This window comes from Notolabrus celidotus, chromosome 24 (assembly GCF_009762535.1).
Source record: "Notolabrus celidotus isolate fNotCel1 chromosome 24, fNotCel1.pri, whole genome shotgun sequence".
Lineage (NCBI taxonomy): Eukaryota > Metazoa > Chordata > Actinopteri > Labriformes > Labridae > Notolabrus > Notolabrus celidotus.
This window is the reverse complement of record NC_048295.1, coordinates 9478173-9496419: the sequence shown is the minus strand read 5'-3', so window position 1 is coordinate 9496419 and position 18247 is coordinate 9478173. Positions and strand designations below refer to the sequence as shown.

The 18247-nt window shown below is 43.0% G+C and overlaps 3 protein-coding genes across 3 annotated transcripts in view; all 3 read right to left on the bottom strand.

Annotated features, from left to right (window-relative positions):
- Positions 1–1626: 1626 nt before the first annotated feature.
- LOC117808042 (2-oxoglutarate receptor 1-like) lies at positions 1627–4517 on the bottom strand. The gene is made up of 2 exons (XM_034677480.1): positions 4480–4517; positions 1627–3135 (listed from the first exon to the last, which is right to left on the bottom strand). The coding sequence occupies exons 1-2, from the start codon at positions 4498–4500 to the stop codon at positions 2137–2139; spliced, it is 1020 nt and encodes a 339-aa protein (XP_034533371.1). The 5' UTR covers positions 4501–4517; the 3' UTR covers positions 1627–2136.
- A 1255-nt stretch (positions 4518–5772) lies between these two features.
- LOC117808041 (kelch-like protein 41b) lies at positions 5773–11005 on the bottom strand. The gene is made up of 6 exons (XM_034677479.1): positions 9228–11005; positions 8770–8927; positions 8334–8441; positions 6995–7180; positions 6299–6445; positions 5773–6202 (listed from the first exon to the last, which is right to left on the bottom strand). The coding sequence occupies exons 1-6, from the start codon at positions 10323–10325 to the stop codon at positions 6091–6093; spliced, it is 1809 nt and encodes a 602-aa protein (XP_034533370.1). The 5' UTR covers positions 10326–11005; the 3' UTR covers positions 5773–6090.
- Positions 11006–13294: 2289 nt separating this feature from the next.
- LOC117808044 (collagen alpha-1(XXVIII) chain-like) overlaps positions 13295–18247 on the bottom strand; it is a 32800-nt gene continuing 27847 nt past the window's right edge. Inside the window, exons 32-35 of the mRNA XM_034677483.1 lie at positions 17690–17964; positions 17333–17609; positions 15675–15869; positions 13295–14241 (exon numbers count right to left, since the gene is read on the bottom strand). Coding sequence (XP_034533374.1) covers positions 14234–14241; positions 15675–15869; positions 17333–17609; positions 17690–17964 — 755 coding nt within the window. The 3' untranslated portion in view covers positions 13295–14233. The remainder of the gene's footprint in view (positions 14242–15674; positions 15870–17332; positions 17610–17689; positions 17965–18247) is intronic.

The following is an 18247-nucleotide window of genomic DNA, read 5'->3' as shown; positions in this document are numbered from 1 at the left end:
TCCTGTGGCTGTAATAAGCACTTCCCCCCCCCCCCGACCACCGCGCAGACGTTTTGTTCATGAGGAGGAAAATGAGGATGAGGAGGAGATCAGTCAGGAAATGGCTATGTCCATGGACCAAAATAGCCTCTCCATCCCCAGCTGCTGTCTCTATTCTACTTGCACAGCATGTAACAGAGGAAGATTAGACTTATATAAGCCTATGATAATGAAACGGTGAACACATGCGTGCCGAAAAAACTGACAAGACACCTTAAAACATGACTTTAATTCCATTTTATTTCACAAGATCTTTGCCTTTGTGATTTGACACAGCTTTAAAAAGTGTTTGAGTTGTGATCTCAGCCGTGCAGCGCGGCAGCACGGAGACATATCGTATCCAGGATGAAGGAGTTTGCAGACAAATAATGCAAGAGCCTCCTTTATCTACAGAGGATGTTGACAGGGAGGATTTGTTCTTGGGGGTTAGATGAAGATAAACGAGCGTTTGATCCGTCTTTGTTCTCACAGATTCAAGACGTTTCTTGTACATTCATGTTCTGTTATGTCGTAAACGCTTCTCTTAGAAAGCACTCAGATCTGAACCCTGTGAGTTTCCTTTGTTTGACAGCCCTCTGTAGCATAGAAAGCAGCGTGCAGGCTTTTAAATTGAAGAATTTGCAGGCTGCCTTGTTAGCTCATGGGTGAGGTGAAGGCATCAGCGCAGGGAACTCACTGAGTGCTTGGATACAACCTGAGAGTCTTTCACAGATCAGTAGCCGCAGGAGGTGTTGTTGGGCTGTAAAATCGTTTTATCACACCGGTGGGGAGACAAACGCTGCAACCAACATGATTGAGGCCGTCTCTTATTGTCTTCCTTTAAAGGCGCTCCGACCACTTCCAGAGAGTTATGAATAAAGTGAATGGAAAGTGTTAAATTGGCACCTTTAACATTGAAAAAACTACACTATTAAGGTATCCTGAAGTATCATCATCTAGCATAATAAAATTGCACTTTCAAAATAGTGAAACAATTGTTTAAAAGCTAAGCTAATGTTAGCTAGCAACAAGAAAAACTACCTGGTCATGGTAGCACAGTCTGGTTCTTGACACAGGCTAAATGATAGTGTTCACTCAAACGAATCACAGTATTTTCTATATTACGTTAGCATGTAAGCTAGCCAGCATTTCAAATTAGCTTATACTGAAGAGGGTTTTCATAGATGGCATTTTGTTTAATCCTTTTTTGGGGGGGCTCATAAACAAGCTGCAACCTCTTGTGTTGAAAAATAAAGCTAATGCGCGAGTGCAAACAACTGCAGTTTCTAGAGTGTCCACCTGAAGCTAGCTTGTTTCTAGCCTCAGCGAAAGTAAGGGTGAGTCAGCAATTCCAATATGGCACCCATGAAGTGGGCAACCCAGGTTCGAATCCAGCTTGTGGCTCCTTTCCTGGATGTCATTCCCCCACTCTCTCCCAGTTTCCTACACTATCCACTGTCCTCTCCCCTTATCAATAAAGGTGTAAAAGCCCCTCACCCAAAAAAAAAAGTTCACTGGATTGTACGTCATCCGTTAGCATGTTAGCGAGCCAGTGTATTAGCTTAACCTGAAGAGAGATTCAGATTTTATTTTATTTCATAAGTTGGTCATGTACAGAGTTTAATGAAGACACTGCAGGGGAAAGCTTACATAGTGTTCAGTTTGATGATAAAATCACACATTTTAAAGCAGCCACAATAAGTTAGCAGGTCAAAGTAAATGGAAACTTGTCTTTGAAACTTATGTGAAGGAACTGAAACCTCTTATTTCCACGGCTATTTTTGCTGCTCCAACAAAGGACTCCATTATGCTGTTAGATGGGTAAATTATACGTACGTGATTTCCAGCCAGAGAAAGAAAAGGTAAGTACAAAGGTTACACTCAAAAGACACTTAAAGCATTAAGCTTTAGTGATTTATGTTTACATTTCAGCGGGTGGTATGCGGCTCCAACTTGAGAGAAACCGAAACTACCTATTGTCTCAGGGAGGGTCACGGAAGAATCCACAGCTGCCTCACAGCTTTTCCTGACATACTGCCTGAGTGGGCGTGTTGACAGTGTGTCCATAGTGTGAATGTAAAAGACATCAAAGACAGTCAGGTGTTGCACTGCAGTCAGTCACACAGCAGGCATGTCACTGTCCGCCTTGTTAATGATTGCCAGATGGAGCAGTGACCTGGCCTTGGTCAGCCAGCTTTCCCGGCAAAAAGTGTTGAGGAAGGCTTTTCTAAATTTATCACCAGAGAGAGTGTACAAAGCCAGGTTAAAGAAAGTGTTGAGTCCAGCTAACGGTCTGGAGATGATATACGCAGCATGTATAATGCGCTCCACTGCTGTACAAGGCGCATTGTGCGGCGTTCGAGTTTCTATGCGTAACACCCTCAAGATGTGATACGGCAGAAAGCACACCACGAACACAACAAGGATCAGCACTGTGACGCGCCGAGCTCGCATCCGACATGGACTATTCGTGTGCGGCCCTTTTGCTAGCTGTTTCACGATACCGATGTAGCACATAAAAACCACCACTAGCGGAAGTAGAAACCCAAGCGCAGTGAGCAACCAGCCGTACCAACGCACCTCGTAGGGTATGGTGCTAGCAAAGTCCAAACAGTACGTCTTGTTCTCGCGCACATCCAACGATATCATCGTCAGCATCGGTGCGATTTCAGCGACAGCGATGATCCACACGACAGAGCACGCGATCATGCCCCATAACTTCTGCTGCACCTGCGCCGCCATCAAAGGCTTACTCACCACCACGTACCGGAAAATGGCGAAACACGTGAGGAACAGGATGCTCCCGTACAGGTTGAAATGGAACCCGAAGCGCACAAAGCGGCACATGAAGTCGCCGAGGGTCCAGGACTCCTTGTTGCTGTAGTAGTAGATCAGGAACGGCATGCTGAGGACGTAGAAGAGGTCGGTGAGAGCCAGGTTGACCATGATGATGTTGCTGCTTTTCCACGGACGCAGCTTGGTCACGTAAATGCCGATGGATGTGACGTTACCCACGAGACCCACGATGAAGATGACGCCATAGCACACAGGGAGGTAGTAGTGTCTCATCAGCTCGTCTATGTTGGTGCAGTGATCTGCTCCTGCCATGACTGAGCCCTGTTGAGTATAAGACACATTCTTACCAGCCATGTTTGAAATGTCAAATTATTAGCTATATAGCATTTTTTTCAACTTTTGTAAATGCGCTTTTTGGCCACTTAAAGGAAAAGCAACACGCTTACACACAACGCCAAAATACCAGAGCTAGATGGCGTGTCTTATAAATGAACATAAGTTCAAACATGTGACACTGATCTAAGGTCCGTCAGTCACATGACCGACCTAAATCTGGACACAGTAGGTCTTGACTGGGGTTTGTTACTTCTCTGTACAGGGCTCTGTCATTGTTGTTGACAAAGTTGATATCAGAAGTCCCGCCCCCTCTTTGTCGTCATTGGTCAGGTCAGTAATGTAGACTGATATTGACAGTGTAGTGGGTGTTCTAAAAGTTGAACTAATTTTTAAAAAGCACTGGGAGCTCAGTGACTAAATCGAATTAAGGGAGTTTTTGTGTGTTCAGATAAAAGCACTGCCAGTGCAAAAACGCTGTCAGTGGAGACAGGCCCTTAAGAATCCCCTACACCAGAGCAATAAGCAGAAAGTTGCTGAAATGCTCTGTTGAACTGAGGAGAGGCAGATTCTAGAAGTAGTTTATCTTGGTCTGTAACATATACGTGACATCTTTATCACAATAAGAAGTGATTTAAGTGTTTACCTTAGTGGAAACAGGCCCTTAAAGCAGAACATTAAGCTGAAAATTGCTGAAATGCTCTGTTGAACTGAGGGGAGGCTGATTCGAGAGGTAATCTTCTTTGGTCTGTAATTCATTTAAGAATTTATTACTTCACATTTCTCATTCTTGAAGCTCTAATGTGAACAAATGCTGATAACAGTCATTCCCGTCAATGCAAGCAAGTACAAATACACAATTTGTTGTTGATTCTTGGAAAAGCAGGCAACAAGCAAATCATCCTTCCCTCCTCCCTCAGCTTTGATATCAATGTCATCGTCAATTACAGCTTCAGGAAGGATGGCGAGGGCAGGGAAGAAAGAAGTAAGCAGACGAGGAAAGAAACAAACTGGGAGGAAAAAAAGAAGCAAACAAAACTCTTCTCTCCTTGTCAACAGTGGAGTTTCTGAAAGCCTCTCAGGATGTGACAGCGCCTATGGCACTCTGGCTTGACGGCAGCTTCCTGTAATGCTGTCAGTGCAATCTGCTCTCATTATGGATGTGAGGAGACGTGCGAGTTGTCATTTACACGTTGCTTGTACACTCTTAAAGGAGGAACTTGTACTCATTAAAACACTTTCTTTTTAAAACAGAGAAACATAAAGTAACAGAAATGTAATCATGCCAAGCTGAGCAGTGAGTCATGAAGGTTTAAAAGAGTTTCTACTTACTTCCAGCCACAGTGTCCTCATCAGTGCACTCTCCACACCTTCAGTGTCTCATCACTGTTTTCACATCAATCCCTCCACTGCCACTCCTCCTCCTCCTCCTCCCACTCTCTCTGTTTCCCTTCCAGTCTTCTCCACCCAGGGGAAACTCCAGCGTATTTTTGTTTGCACTCCACCGTTGTGTGCTTTTTCTTCAGCTATTTGTGACTACTTCCTCGTGACATGTTTGAGCACAAGAGGCTCAGGGGATCGATACATTTACACGGATCACATTACAGGTGAATTTGTCAGGGAATAAAACTCATTCGCTGATTCGCTGATGGAATCAATTATCAAACGCACCTTTGTTTGAGGATAATAAACAGCAGAGGTGTTTGTTTTGTCTTCAAATAGTTTGTGATTACCTCAGTGTGACACAGCTAAATCTGGCACAGAGGCAGACCTCAGTTTGTGATTAAAGTGATCAGGAAGTAAAGAGGAATGTGTGAAGTGAACACTTAAAAAAAGCAAGGTCAATCATTGGAGTGCTCTTATTCTCTGACCTCATTCCCACGATTTAATTTAGCACTGTCATCCAGTATAAGATGAAGTCAGACAAGCTGTCAACTTTTGCATTTGAGACATTTAAAATCAATATACCACACCTCAGATAGGTTTGATACATGCTCTGAAACAGGACAAAACACGAGGGCTTGAAACCAAAACAAGCTCAAAGAGACTAAAATGTTCACTATGAGGTTCCCCATGCAGAACCATTTTGAATGGGATGTTCTTAGGGCACAAAAACAAGACTCATTAGCTTAAATCTTGCTAATATTTCTAACGCTGGAGCTTCTAAATTGCATACTGTTGCTTTAATTGGAAGTTCAACTCATTCCAGTGCTCATTTGAAGCATTAACAGATGGTACGACATCCTCCTCCCACCTTACAGCTCCTACATCCTGTCTCCTGTGGGACTCTCCTGTGAACAAAGTGTAAAAAAAGTAAAGACACTTGTGATTCAGTGTGAATGTTTCTCATATACAGTAAGTGTAAAGTCCACAGCTTTACTTCCACCTGTCGAGTTGTGTTTGATGGTTAGAGACTCACCCTCATGTTGACACACACACGTGTTTGAGGCTCCTTCTGATGTGTAGAAATGTAAAGACCCAGTTTTGCTTCCTTGTTTACCTGCGAGTACAAAGAAGGCTACACAAACGTGCATTCTGCTCCCTCGGCTGCCCCTCCAAAGTTCAGCCTCTGTAGTGTCGCTTTTCAAAAACAAGCGGGTAAAATCAAACGCAGCGGAAAGAAGCAGAAGTTTACAAATGTTTATTATACAAAAGAAAAGCAAGAAACTATGTTAACAGAGCTTCATGGATCAATCTAAATAGTGGCGTCTTTTTCTCAATACTGTGGGGATGGTGCAGTCTTTGTAGAGGCAGCAGAACCGAATGTTTATAGTACAGATAAAAATCATCTGAGCGCAGAGAAAAATTAATGTCAAAGATCAACTCCACACACAGAAATCCGAGTGCAGAGGATGAGACGCCTCGAAGGCAGCTCGCCGGGGGAAGAAGGGGGCGTCAGGAGGTCTTGTTGGGGGGGGGGTTGAAAGAAAGAAAGTTGTGTGTCTACAGTTTGGGCATTCTGGCTGCGTTGAGATGCATGGACACACAGGAGGCGCCAGCAGCGTAACGCATCTCCCTCAGCATGCCACTCCACTGCTTCTTATCCTCTTCGTACCTAACGAGACCGAGGAGAAGGTCAGCTCTCAGAACAAACATGGTGTTAACTACTAAAACATGCTAATTCTGCTCCCATAACGTGAGGAAAACTTACTGCCAGACGTCAGTGACCTCTGTGGGAGCCACCTCTTTGTTCTCCGTCTGAACCATGGCGAAGCCGCCCACGGCGTACAGGGAGCCGCTGCTGCTGAGCAAGTTGACGGAGCTCCTCTCCTGAGGGAACTCTGTGAAGGGCTCCCACCTGAGGAGGGAGGACATTAGGAGAAGGTCAGGGGGAAGATGGAGATCTCAATTTGGAGGACTTTTGTGTGTTGGCACATCCGTACTGACTTTAGTAAAAAAGGTGAGATCCGAAAGTTCAACTTAATTTATATATATATATTAAGAAATAAATCGATCATCATCAATCATCATAAGTTTAAATGTTTTTTGTATTTTCTAAAAAAATGTTAATTTCAAAATGTCATTTTTTGGATGTAATAATGTGTTTCCACAAATAAAAGCTTCATTTTTTCCTTATTTCTTCTTTATTTTACCTTTTTTTGGGTGCTCTCATGCTACATAATACAGCCCACATCGCCGCTATAGCGCTAACCTCTTTTAAGCTAGCATGCCCAACAACTGTCGCGAAAACTAGCTTAGATAGCCTCTGTTAGTGAGAAACAACAATCAAAATGTAAACTGAGGAACAAATTAAGGCTTCTACATTAAATAAACTACTACAATTACACTCCTGTTTTTAATATTTAGCTGATAACTGACAAGGTTACACAAAATAAGTGTTTCATACTTGTTTGTTGTGAAGTCAAAGGCTTCACACACGTTGGTGAGACCCTCCTCGTTGACTCCACCAGCCACTATGATCTTGTTGTTGTGGACGATCGCTCCGAACATGGCTCTGGGAGTCTTCATGGCCGCCAGCTCTCTCCACTCGGCCTGCTTGTGGTTGTACGAGAACATCTTGTTGAGGGCTTTGCTGTGGACACAGAGGAAGGGGGTGAATATTGGTGTTCATGCTAATCAATGTATGGTAAATGTGTCTTACATTGATTTCTAAATATGGTGAGATAAAGATTTCGTTATTGACCAAAGACATTTTGCATAAATGCCCCATCTCATGATCACTCGCAGCTAATTTTACAAATGGACTGACAATGAGTTTCAGCATGACGCCTACACCAGAGCATTAATGAGCTCTATTTTTGAAGGACACAGCACCACATTAACAATCAGCAGGACAACAGTTAGACCTGTGAGAATCAGATAAACATCCACAGGGGTTTACAGCTGTGAACGTCAACAAGACAAATAAACATAATTTAATAGAGAGGTTCTAAAAATAAAACACATGAAGCTGTCTTAGATATGTCTACAAGAGGGTTCATGTTAGTACAATGGATGCTGACATTTGTTTGATATCATATCAAATTGTATTGTACTGGGTGTCATATTGTATCATATTTTATCTTATCCTACTGTATCATAACAAACTGTATTCTATCTTAAAGCCTAAATGTGTACGACTCCACACATTGAGAGTCTTTTGTTTGCACACATACTGGTCCAATGAAGCTGATTCTTCAGTTAAATGCACTTACAATTATTTTCCATCACATCCCCTTAAACAAGACACTACACTCCTCTCCAGTAAACACTCACACGCCTTTTTTTATTTTCTCACTTTTTAAACAGAGCACCAGCTGAAGTGCAGGAGACGCACACCTGTTCCCCTCCAGTGATTGATGCTCAGCTGACAGCTGAAAACACAAGCCTGACTGATTAGCCTATTATTAGAAAGTGTATTAAAACCTGCAGTTTGAGGATCACTGCAAAAACAGTTAAGAGTACAGAGTGTGCTCAGTGCTTTGCTTTTGAAGAGAAAATAAGCAGACCCTTCTCTATTTCTGTGAAACGAAACAAGAGGAGCTCAAATCAGATTATTTTCTTTCATTGTAAGATATTAGCCCTGAACTGGAGCGGTGTAATTGTTGTCTATGATGTACTGTGCAGCCCTGCAGACTGACAGGATGATAGACCACGAGCAGCTGCAGCTCACAGCGTAAAGTCTCACACACACACACACACACACACACACACGAACGCACTCAAACACACACTCATTTACTCACTTGTCATCTGTTTTTCCTCCGATGCAGTACACCAGTCCTTTGTGGGAGACGACAGCATGGCCGTGGATCTTCAGAGGAAGCTTTTTGGTCTCACTCCACTTCATTTTCCTGAAGAATCATCATTACAGTATTAGATTTGAAAGCTGTTGTGTGTGCCGCCGCTTTCATCATTATGTCTTATTTCTACATACAATTCCTCATGTGGGAGAGCCAAATCAAAAAGAGCTCTGTTATTATCTCAGTGACAACCAGAGGAAAGGTAGAATCACATTAAAACAAACTTAATTACACTTGAACACTTCTTTTTTTTTAGAAGTAAGCAGTTTCCTGAAGTTAATTATCACCTGAAATGTGTGCAGAAGGTGAGAGAGAGGGTGTGAAATTAAAGAAGAAGAAGAAAGAAGAAAGAAGGAAACAGCAGAATAATGCCACTAACTCGACATCGTAGCACATCACAGTGTCAAGGGACTCGTTGGTCTGGAGGTCTTTCCCAGCCACGGCGAACAGCAGGTTGTCGCTCTCGCCGATGTTGAAGAGGCATCTAGGTGAAGGCATGGGCGGCAGGGCGACCCACTCGGATGTAAGTGGATCCAACTGTGAAGAGGAAATAAATTAGGCGCTGAATTAGCACCGATTAGCTCCCTGTCTTCATAAAACATGACAACACTATGTATTTAACTGTGAAAAAAGCAACCCAGGACTAAAAGCTAGCTTTCAATTTCACTGAAAGATATGCTAAAGTAAATAAAGCTAACTAGCATGGTAAAACCCTTTTAAACTAAATGTGTAAAACTGAATATTTCTGGCCTGCTTTAAGTCTTCATTCATTTCCTGGATGAACATTTGAACGGCTGATGTGCTTTATGAGTTTAAATGGAGGTAAATTGTAGTTACCAAGTAGAAGTAACACTGCAGAGGAACATCTTTGTTCTCCTCGTCCACAAACAGTCCCCCAATAATGAAGAGCTGGTTCCTCTCTGACACCAGGCTGACGTGGTTCCTCGGCACTTGATCCGCCATGGCTGCCAGGAAGCACTCGTTCTCAATGACATCATACGCCACTGCCGCCGTGTCATTGATCATCAGGATGAAATCACGTCCGTACATGCCGTGTCTGCGTTCGTCATTCAGAAAGCCGGGGAACAGGCTCTCCTCTTCGCCCTCCGCCCCCTCCTCCCCCTCCTTCTTCTGAGGTGTCTCTGGAAGCTTCCCCTTGAAGGCATCCCTGATGACTTGGATGGTCTTCTGGAGCTCCGGGTCGGCCTTGATGATATCATCGGTCTCCACTTTCTCTTTGAAGTACTTCTCTGGCAGCAGGCGGAAGCGGATGCAGTTGAAAGCATCCTTCAGGAGCTTGACGCGCTCCTTGTCGTGACGAACCCAGGCCATGACCGACTCGAACACCAGCTCCTCCTTCGCCACGTTCAGGGAGTCTCCACCGATGACCGCGAACAGTTCGTGGGCCGCGAGCTTCAAGAACTCCTCGTCTTTGTAGAGGAATTCAAAGCGGTCCGCGACAAAGTTGCGTGCGGCGACGGCGAGCCTCGGACAGCTGAGAACCAGACCCATCCTGAAGATGGCCAAACAGTTGCTCAGGGAAATCTTCTTCTGGAGGTAGTTCACACACACCGTGAAGACTGAGGGGATCTGGAATCTGTTCGCAACAGCAATAATATCCTGAATGTTCTCATCTGTGAGGTCAATCTCAGCTGAGTAGAGGTACTGGATGACCATACCCAGGACGGAGGGGTTGACATCCTCCAGAACCACCTCCTTGGTGTTCTCCACCTCCTTCCCATCCTCTGTGAAGAAGATCTCCCTGAAGTAAGGGCTGCAGGCGGCCATGATGAGCCTATGGCAGGGGAAGCTGCGGTCGCCCACCTTCAGGGTGCAGTCCACAAACTTGTTCTCGTTCAGGAGCTCCTTCAGCCCGTCCTGGAGCAGAGTGCTCTGGAACAGGCGCAGCTCCTCCTTGATGGCGTTGGGGTCCATGGCTTGTCAGGAGGGGAAACAATTGGTGAACAAGACAAGGGGGTCTGTGGAGAGAGGAAGGAGTCGGCGGACACGGGTCCTTTTGGCAGTCGGTCCTGGCTGGAAAAGGCAGGGCAAGGAAAGGGTTGCCACTGTGAAGACCCCGCGGTGTAATCCCACCCACCCTCTAAATTTAGCTGCCTCTGCCCCCCTGCCTGATTCAGCTCTGGTGGAATCTGACAGGGCCGAATCACAGCGCAGGCCTCGGCTGAAGCAGCTGCTGTCACAGACTGAAAGAAGCAACTGGTTGCTCAGGCTGGGGATATGCCACCATGATTCAGCTCCTGAGGTGTCATGTGGCCAACTAACAGCGGAGACAATGCTGTCAAAGCCTTCAAATAGCCCAGAGCTGCACCTATGACTGAGAGGATATTTACAGCAATCACTCTCACGTTTTCCCTTTTGACATGTATAGATCGTTCTGTCATCAGCATCTCAGAAGCACCAAAAACATGAAATATTGAAGTTGTGTTTTTTGTGCTTAAAGTTGTCATGTAGCAGCTGTGAGCACAAACAGGTGACAGCAATCCTGTCCATCAATCAGCATGCTCCTCCTGAGTCCCTGTGGGGTTCATTATTGTCCAGCTGCTTTGTTGTGTGCGTGTCTTTTCTGTGACTGACCGACAGAGTGTCACCCTGCGGTGGAACCTTCAAAACACACTTTTCACAGGCAAACACTCAACTCTCTGTTTTCTACATTTGTCAAGATAAACAACTTTTAGGCACAGATTTTTGTCACAAATCGTTCAAACTTCAACTTGAAGAAGTCCACTAATGATGTCTTTTTTTTTTTTTGCTTAGTCTTACATCTGCAGCCTGGCTAAGTGTGAGGAGTGTGTAGAGTTAGGTAACATTTCTCCCGTGGGCAGCACTAAAGATAGATCAGACTACGCCACTTGTCGAGGAGTGTCTAACATGTAATTTAAGCAGAAGGGGAGAGGAGATTCTGCACTGGAAAGCTCCAACACTTCCACGAAGCCTCAGAAGAAGAATAATATAAAAGTTTGGAGACATCTATTGCGAGTATGAACTCATTTTTATGGGCTATTTTGGGACTCTGTGAAAATTGTTTGGTTGAAGCTCATTTGTCAACTGAAGTGGCCTTTCAGTAAACACAAGAGTATTTCATTGAGCGCACAGAACATTCCCCTTACTGTGAGAATATTAAATGAAACGCACAATAAATTTTTTTTTTCCATGTTTTTTTTTTTATGCATTTTGTGTTTTATGAAATGACATTTTCTGTATTTTACAAATATTTTTGCTCCCATTGAATAATTTTGGGTGTTGCAGTCATTTTAGGTGTAGTGTGTCATGCTATGCTAATATACATATATTATTATTATAATAATCTTTATTATAATTTAATATAAATTATAATAATATTTATTATAATAATAATATTTATTGTAATGATATTAATATAAAAATATAAAATACAATATAAATATAAAAATATAATTATAATAATTTTGTTTTTAAAAAAATCTTTCAAAATTCCAGTTGCTGCTGACACTCTGTGGTATAACCCCCCCACTTTATTTGCTGTAGAAACTGGGTGGCAACGGCCCACCCAGTACCTGGGCTCGCCAGGGTTCAGTTTTCCAGGCTCCCCCGTGTTACTACGTAAGTGTAATTCCAACTTTGCAATTCCAAACGCCCTCCAGTACAGTTGTGGTTCCCATATGCCCCAAGGCACCAAGCGCGTGTGTGGGATTGGAATACCCTGTCCCAAACTGTGCATTTCCTAAGGCCCTCCAGCCTTCAGTACAGTTGTAATTCCCATACGCCACAAGGCACCGCATATGTGGGATTCGAACAGCCCTGTCCGAAACTGTGCAATTCCAAACGCCCTCCGGTCTTCTGCGCAGCTGTAATTCCATCACGCCACGGGGTCACCTTCAACATTCAAATTTGATCGGGTCGTATTTAAAGTCATGTTTTTTGGCTGTTGGATTTTAAAATTCACTTTGCCTCAGGTGGGGATCGAACCCTCGACCTTCTGACTGCCAGTCCAGCCTCTTAACCACTGCACCACTTGGACACTTAAGAACATGAGCTCCAATTATATTTCTCATGGGACTTTGGCTGTTGGACTTTAAAACTCACCATGGCACTGATAAGAATCAAACCCTCAACCTTCTGACTGCCAGTCCAGCCTCTTAACCACTGCACCACTTGGACACTTAAGAACATGAGCTCCGGGTATATTTGTCATGGTGCTTTGGATGTTGGACTTTAAAACTCACCATGGCACTGATAAGAATCGAACCCTCAACCTTCTGACTGCCAGTCCAGCCTCTTAACCACTGCACCACTTGGACACTCGTGAACATTAGCTCCGGGTATATTTGTCCTGGTGCTTTTGCTGTTGGACTTTAAAATTCACTATGCTAAAAGTGCATATAATCGTCCGGCAGAAACCTTGTACCTCCAAAACTACTCCTTTCCAGACACTTAACACTACATTAGATTCAAATACAAGCTTTTTTGAAATATTCTTTATCCATTACATTTTTTGAAAGCCTACTTTCAGGCATAATGGAGGATCAATAGAACTGATTTATGCAAAAATAAACTAAAATATGGAGATACAAGGTTTCCACCTGAGAGTGAAATAAGGTAGAAATGGCTCCTGGAGATAAGGAAGCCCAGGTTTGACCTTCATGTACAGAGTCTGCAGTCCTCATAGCAGTTTCTGGCTCGACTTCTGGCCACGCCCATTTGCTGCAAGTCATCCTCCTTTCTCTACTCCACACATTTCCCTATCAATAAAGGCAAAATGCCCCCAAAAATGACAGGTTAAACATCACTTTAATCATCAAGAAGGTCTATGTTTAATATGTTGCACACAAAGGTCTAATGTGTATTTTTTGCATTTTTTGACCCCCAAATAATGTATTTCCTTTAATGTAAATTCTTTACACATGTAAGTTTAGTACTGTTTTTATTTCAGATTCATGACATCATGTTATAACAGCACAGTATGAGTTTCCACAATCAGTACAGCTGGGTAGGACAGACCAGTTGCTCAACAACAGATGTGAGACTCTGCTCTCACAGACTCTCACTGACATCAACATGTGTTACCCAGCAGAGGGCAGTGTGTGTATGTGTGTCTGTCCATCAGTGCCATGTTGAAGATGACTGCTTGAACAAATGTGGACACTTGGTAAGAAACAATGTAAACTCAAAAAAACATCACATTTCCATTCAGATAAAACTAAAACACACAAAAGCACAAAATAAACAATGAAGTTACAGAACATTAGATTTAATATAAAAACAAACTATTGTTATATTTTATTGATATAAAGGGATGAGAGGCTTCATTTCAGCTGTGTTAGCAGCTCATGTGAATATGCACCAGATATGAGTAACTACTCTGTCTTTATGCCGCACTGATTGATTGATTCGGTGTATTAGTGTGTCATTGGCAAAACACCGGAGTTACTGGTGATCACATGGAGGAAACAATCTGTCATTTCACAATCTGTGCAGCACTCACCGTGACTGTGAATGAAAAGCAGGGAGGGGGAGGTCCCTTAGGTGTGGGAGTCCCTTGGGAAATGGACGCACACAGTGAGAATGCTGACAAGTATTCCTGAGTATAAATGATAAAGAATTTCCTGTGTCATATTAGCTGATCTCAAAACAACATATGGAGGTAATTAAAGGATAGTTTCACCATAAGTGCTACCGAAGAGGGACAAATGCATGGACTGACATGTTTCTGTGATATAGAACATCAGTGTTAGTGTTTACGCCTGAGAATTATGCAGAAATTGGACATAACCCTGTGAAAAACGGCCAGTATTAGCTGCCCCTCCTTGAAGTATCTACAGCAGATGTAAGGCAGATGCCTCCACTCAGCCTCCTGGAAGAAAAGGACACATGAGAGAGTGAGTGCATGAAAACATTTGAGATCAATAAAACTGTGATGGCATTTTTTCAACTGAGGGAGTTGCACTAAAGATGAGACAACACCAGATTTTCTAGTTGGAAGAGATAACATTGTTATGTTTCCCCGAAAAGAGAAACTGAAGGTCAGAGGTCGCAGTTTGGGAAGCTAACAAATCACTGCACTTAGATAAAAAGTTAAAAAAAATGGGCTCTTGTGTTTTCTGAAAGGAGTCGGTGGAATTCTGATGCTCCACAGACACCAACTGATTCTATCACAATGGTAGATGGACAGACAATTGGACCCAAAACAGAAGAGGAATGGGATGTTAAAAGACACAAAGAAAGCATAAAAAAATATGAGCTGTTTTAGCCCCTGTATTATTGCACATGAAAATCTATTGTTGCACATGGATGTTCTGAATATTTATGCACTTATAATTTTGCACCATTATAATTGCACATGGAAATATTGCACACCTTTGGTTGCACATGACGCCTGTAATTGCGCATTATAATTGTACTCCTGTATAATTTAACATCAAAGTTTTGGTGATCATTTATTATGAGAGAAATTTCTGAATGTGTATTTTTGCATATTTATATTTTTGCACATTTAGTGTTATTTTTGTTTAATGAGCATGACAATTTTTTGCACATTTATACTGTATTTTGCACCTTAAAATTAGGCACCTCCTCTACGGCCCATGAAATCATTGCAATTCTAATATTGTACATTATATTTTTTCAAATCTGCTTTCAAAAAATTGCACATTTATTCACCTTATTACACATGAAAATTTGCACCTGCATTTTGACAAATAAAAATTCTGCAATTTTTTTTTTGCACATGACAATTTTGCACATCAATTAATGCACAAACTTCTTTCACATACACTGGTGCACCTATATTATGTCACTATGTCGTGGCGAATTCTCTAATCTAAGTTCCCAGAAATGTGCAAGAGAAGGTTCAAACGGTTGATTTCCCAGAAACCAGATGTTTGATTAATTTGTCCTTAAAGGGGTTCATTAGTTCACTTTCTCATGAACAGTTGGCAGAACATGCGTGTTCGAGTCATACAATATATTGACAGGATATGAGAAGTGAGCCAAGTGTGAAGCAATGATCGGGCTGAACGCAAAACAGTGACGTCACTGAGAGGCCATAAGGAGAAGAAAGGATTCTTTTGGGGTTCTTCTTGGGTTTTGGGTCCGTGTGTCTGTCTTTTGAGGATGATCAGAGATGTGAGCTGTATGCTGTATCTTCAATAAACCCGCATTTTATTATTTAATTAACATTGTGAAATTCCTCAACAACTACAAAATGTTGCACATCACTTAATGCTAATCTATTGTTGCACATGACGTCATTGCACCATGTTTGCTCTTCCTATCACGTGTGTGTACCTGTGGATCTGCCGATCACACACGTCCTCTTGCACTCGTCCTCAGTGTCGAAGCGGTTCCTGTTGCCGTTGCAGCCTCCGTACCAGAACTGGGCGCAGGCGTTGGCCTGCTTGTCGTAGTACCAGCGGATGTTGTAGTCCCGACACGTGCCCTGGTCCAGGGCCAAGCCGCAGCGAGGATCTGAGGGTATCGTTTCTGGGGAAGAATAAAAGTCATATGACAGGAAAAGAAAATAAGGTCAGATCAGCAAAATGATTCACCTCCTCTCTTCCTTTGATGACCTGGCCACCTAATCCCACCTCAAAGTCGCCTCCTCTGAAGCAACATCTGTTTCTTCTCCCTGCAGATTCTATGAAATCGTCCCCACTGCATCAAAAATAATTGGCCTCCCTGCTCCTCACCTGTATGACCTCATTACAAAACCTGTCAATCACAGAGCACTTATCATAACCCCGGAGAGAGGCCACCGCTGCTCCAAACTCCTCCACTGTGGTCGCTGCAGAGAGGGACTGGTTTCTGTTTTTTCAAAGGTTATATTCAAGGATAGAAGAACACATGTCGTACGTACACCGACAGGAGCTTCATGAGCGAGTGTTCAGACTTTGACAGGAAGCGAAGAGTTGATGGGTTTAGGGTTGTGATATGGAGGCTGCTTCTTTTTTAGTTCTCAAGCAACTCATCAGCTACAGAAACACTCAGAAACTCTCCTCTGTGTGGACAGAGTGGGAATTTGGTGTAACAAATGTTGCGTGGTCTGAAAATTGAGTCTCAAACAAAGGGGACTAACATATCTGCCTTTAACAAATACCCATGTTTGTGCGGACACGGCCTTGTTTTGAAGTCTGATGTTTCATTTTTAAACTAAGTAACACCTGCCGGCCTGATTCACTGAATGCAAAAACAAAAAGAGGACAGATTGGTCGATGAGGTGGGAAATGTAGGAAAGAAATGTATGCATGAATAAGACAAAGTGATGAGTCAGCACAAAGTTTAAACCATGCTTCTGCGTCCAAAAACTCTGTAAAATGTTTCCTGTAAACGGCATCATGATTGCTGAAATCTGAAGTGAACAAAAATGTGATTTATTGTAAAAAATAATGTAAAAAGACGTCGAAATTTACCCAGAATTCTTTGTAAGATACTTCCTGTAAGAGCGTGAAGACAGCTGCACAACAGATGAATTCTGGTGTCTATTTTCAGTTGCTATTAATTTAAAAGAAACCTCAGCTGGGAGCGTTCACAGGTTCTGAGGATCAACAGTTTATATGATGAATTCCAACAGAAATGTTTGCTGACTTAATCTGTTTCAGGTGTAGTTGAGCAACTTCATCACCAACTGCCTGATAAAGAACAGTGATAGTAAGTGCATTTACACTTTTAATTATCACTAGTGTACATTTCATTCATCTATTTTAAACAGCAATTCTAGTTTAGCACAATTAGCTGTAAAAACGTTTTCTACTTGCGCTCTCTCTGAGTGTTAAAGTGGTTTCTGGGAGCAGCTGGTTCACTCTAAAACCACAGGTGCAGTTCTCTTAGACGTTTTCACAGTTAAGCTAAGTCTTAAATCTTAACTGTCTTAAATCTTAACTGTTGTAACTTGCTTAACAAGAGAATTCACACTTCAGTAAAATGCAGGAAATCTTAAAAGTTTGTACCTTTAGGGAGAGCTGGCCTCTGCACAGACCCACTCGAGGATGACGTGCTTGTATTTCTAAAAGAAGAAGATGAGGATGAAGATGATGAAGATGAAGATGAAGAGGAGCCTCTGGTACCGGAGGAGTCCTCTCTGGAGGAAGTGACATCTGGGGTGAAACGGTTAAAAGTGTCTCCACGCTCAGTTCCCCAGGATGTTGTCACACGCCCTCCTCCTCCTCCTGTTACTACTCCTCCTCCTCTTCCTGTTACTACTCCTATAACTCCTCCTCCTCCGCTCTGATGGAGATAAAAAAACAACAAGTGTTAAAAGTTTTATCAGCGTTCTGCGTTGTTAAATAATCTGTTCTGCTCCTTACACTTCCTGAGAAGGATCCTTTGCTGCCCTGCTGGGTGGTCTCCACTCGGCCTCCTTGGCCTTGAGTGCCGACTCCAGTGTTGATGCCGACCTGTCGCCCGTCGCCTCCAAGGTTCTCGGTCACGGGCCTGTATCCGTAGCCACCGACGGCATAGTTCCCATTCCCGTTGTTGCCGTTGTTACCATTGTAGCCGTTGTAGCCGTTAGTCACCCTGTTGTATATCAGCGCTCCGTTCTCGTCCTCGCAGAATTGGCTCACCAACTTGGATTCCAGAGCTGAGAGAGAGAGAGACGAAAAAGAGGGGTTGTCTTAAAAGATTGAATACCAGTGGTGGGTGTTTTTAAGCCTTGTGACTTTAGCAACTTGACTCTGGTCCAAAATCTTAGTCTAGACTGAAATACTTTACAGCTAAAGGAGCTAGAGATAGATCGATCAATCTATTGTAGAGTGAAATACAAGAATCACACCGGCCACCCAAGGACCGCCACCCCCCCCCATGACCATTCTTCTGTTCACGCCCCTGCTTGGAATTTACTTTTTCACACAAGACATTGAAAC

Excerpts from the sequence above, each read along its gene's own strand:
- LOC117808041 (XM_034677479.1), bottom strand. The coding sequence starts at position 10,325 with ATGGACCCCAACGCCATCAAGGAGGAGCTGCGCCTGTTCCAGAGCACT. Across the intron at positions 8,442-8,769 it reads GTGATGTGCTACGATGTCGA|GAAAATGAAGTGGAGTGAGA; the intron begins GTTAGTGGCATT and ends ATGATTCTTCAG. Across the intron at positions 6,446-6,994 it reads TTTGACTTCACAACAAACAA|GTGGGAGCCCTTCACAGAGT; the intron begins GTATGAAACACT and ends CTCCCTCCTCAG.
- LOC117808042 (XM_034677480.1), bottom strand. The coding sequence starts at position 4,500 with ATGAGGACACTGTGGCTGGAA. Across the intron at positions 3,136-4,479 it reads TGAGGACACTGTGGCTGGAA|GGCTCAGTCATGGCAGGAGC; the intron begins GTAAGTAGAAAC and ends TATACTCAACAG.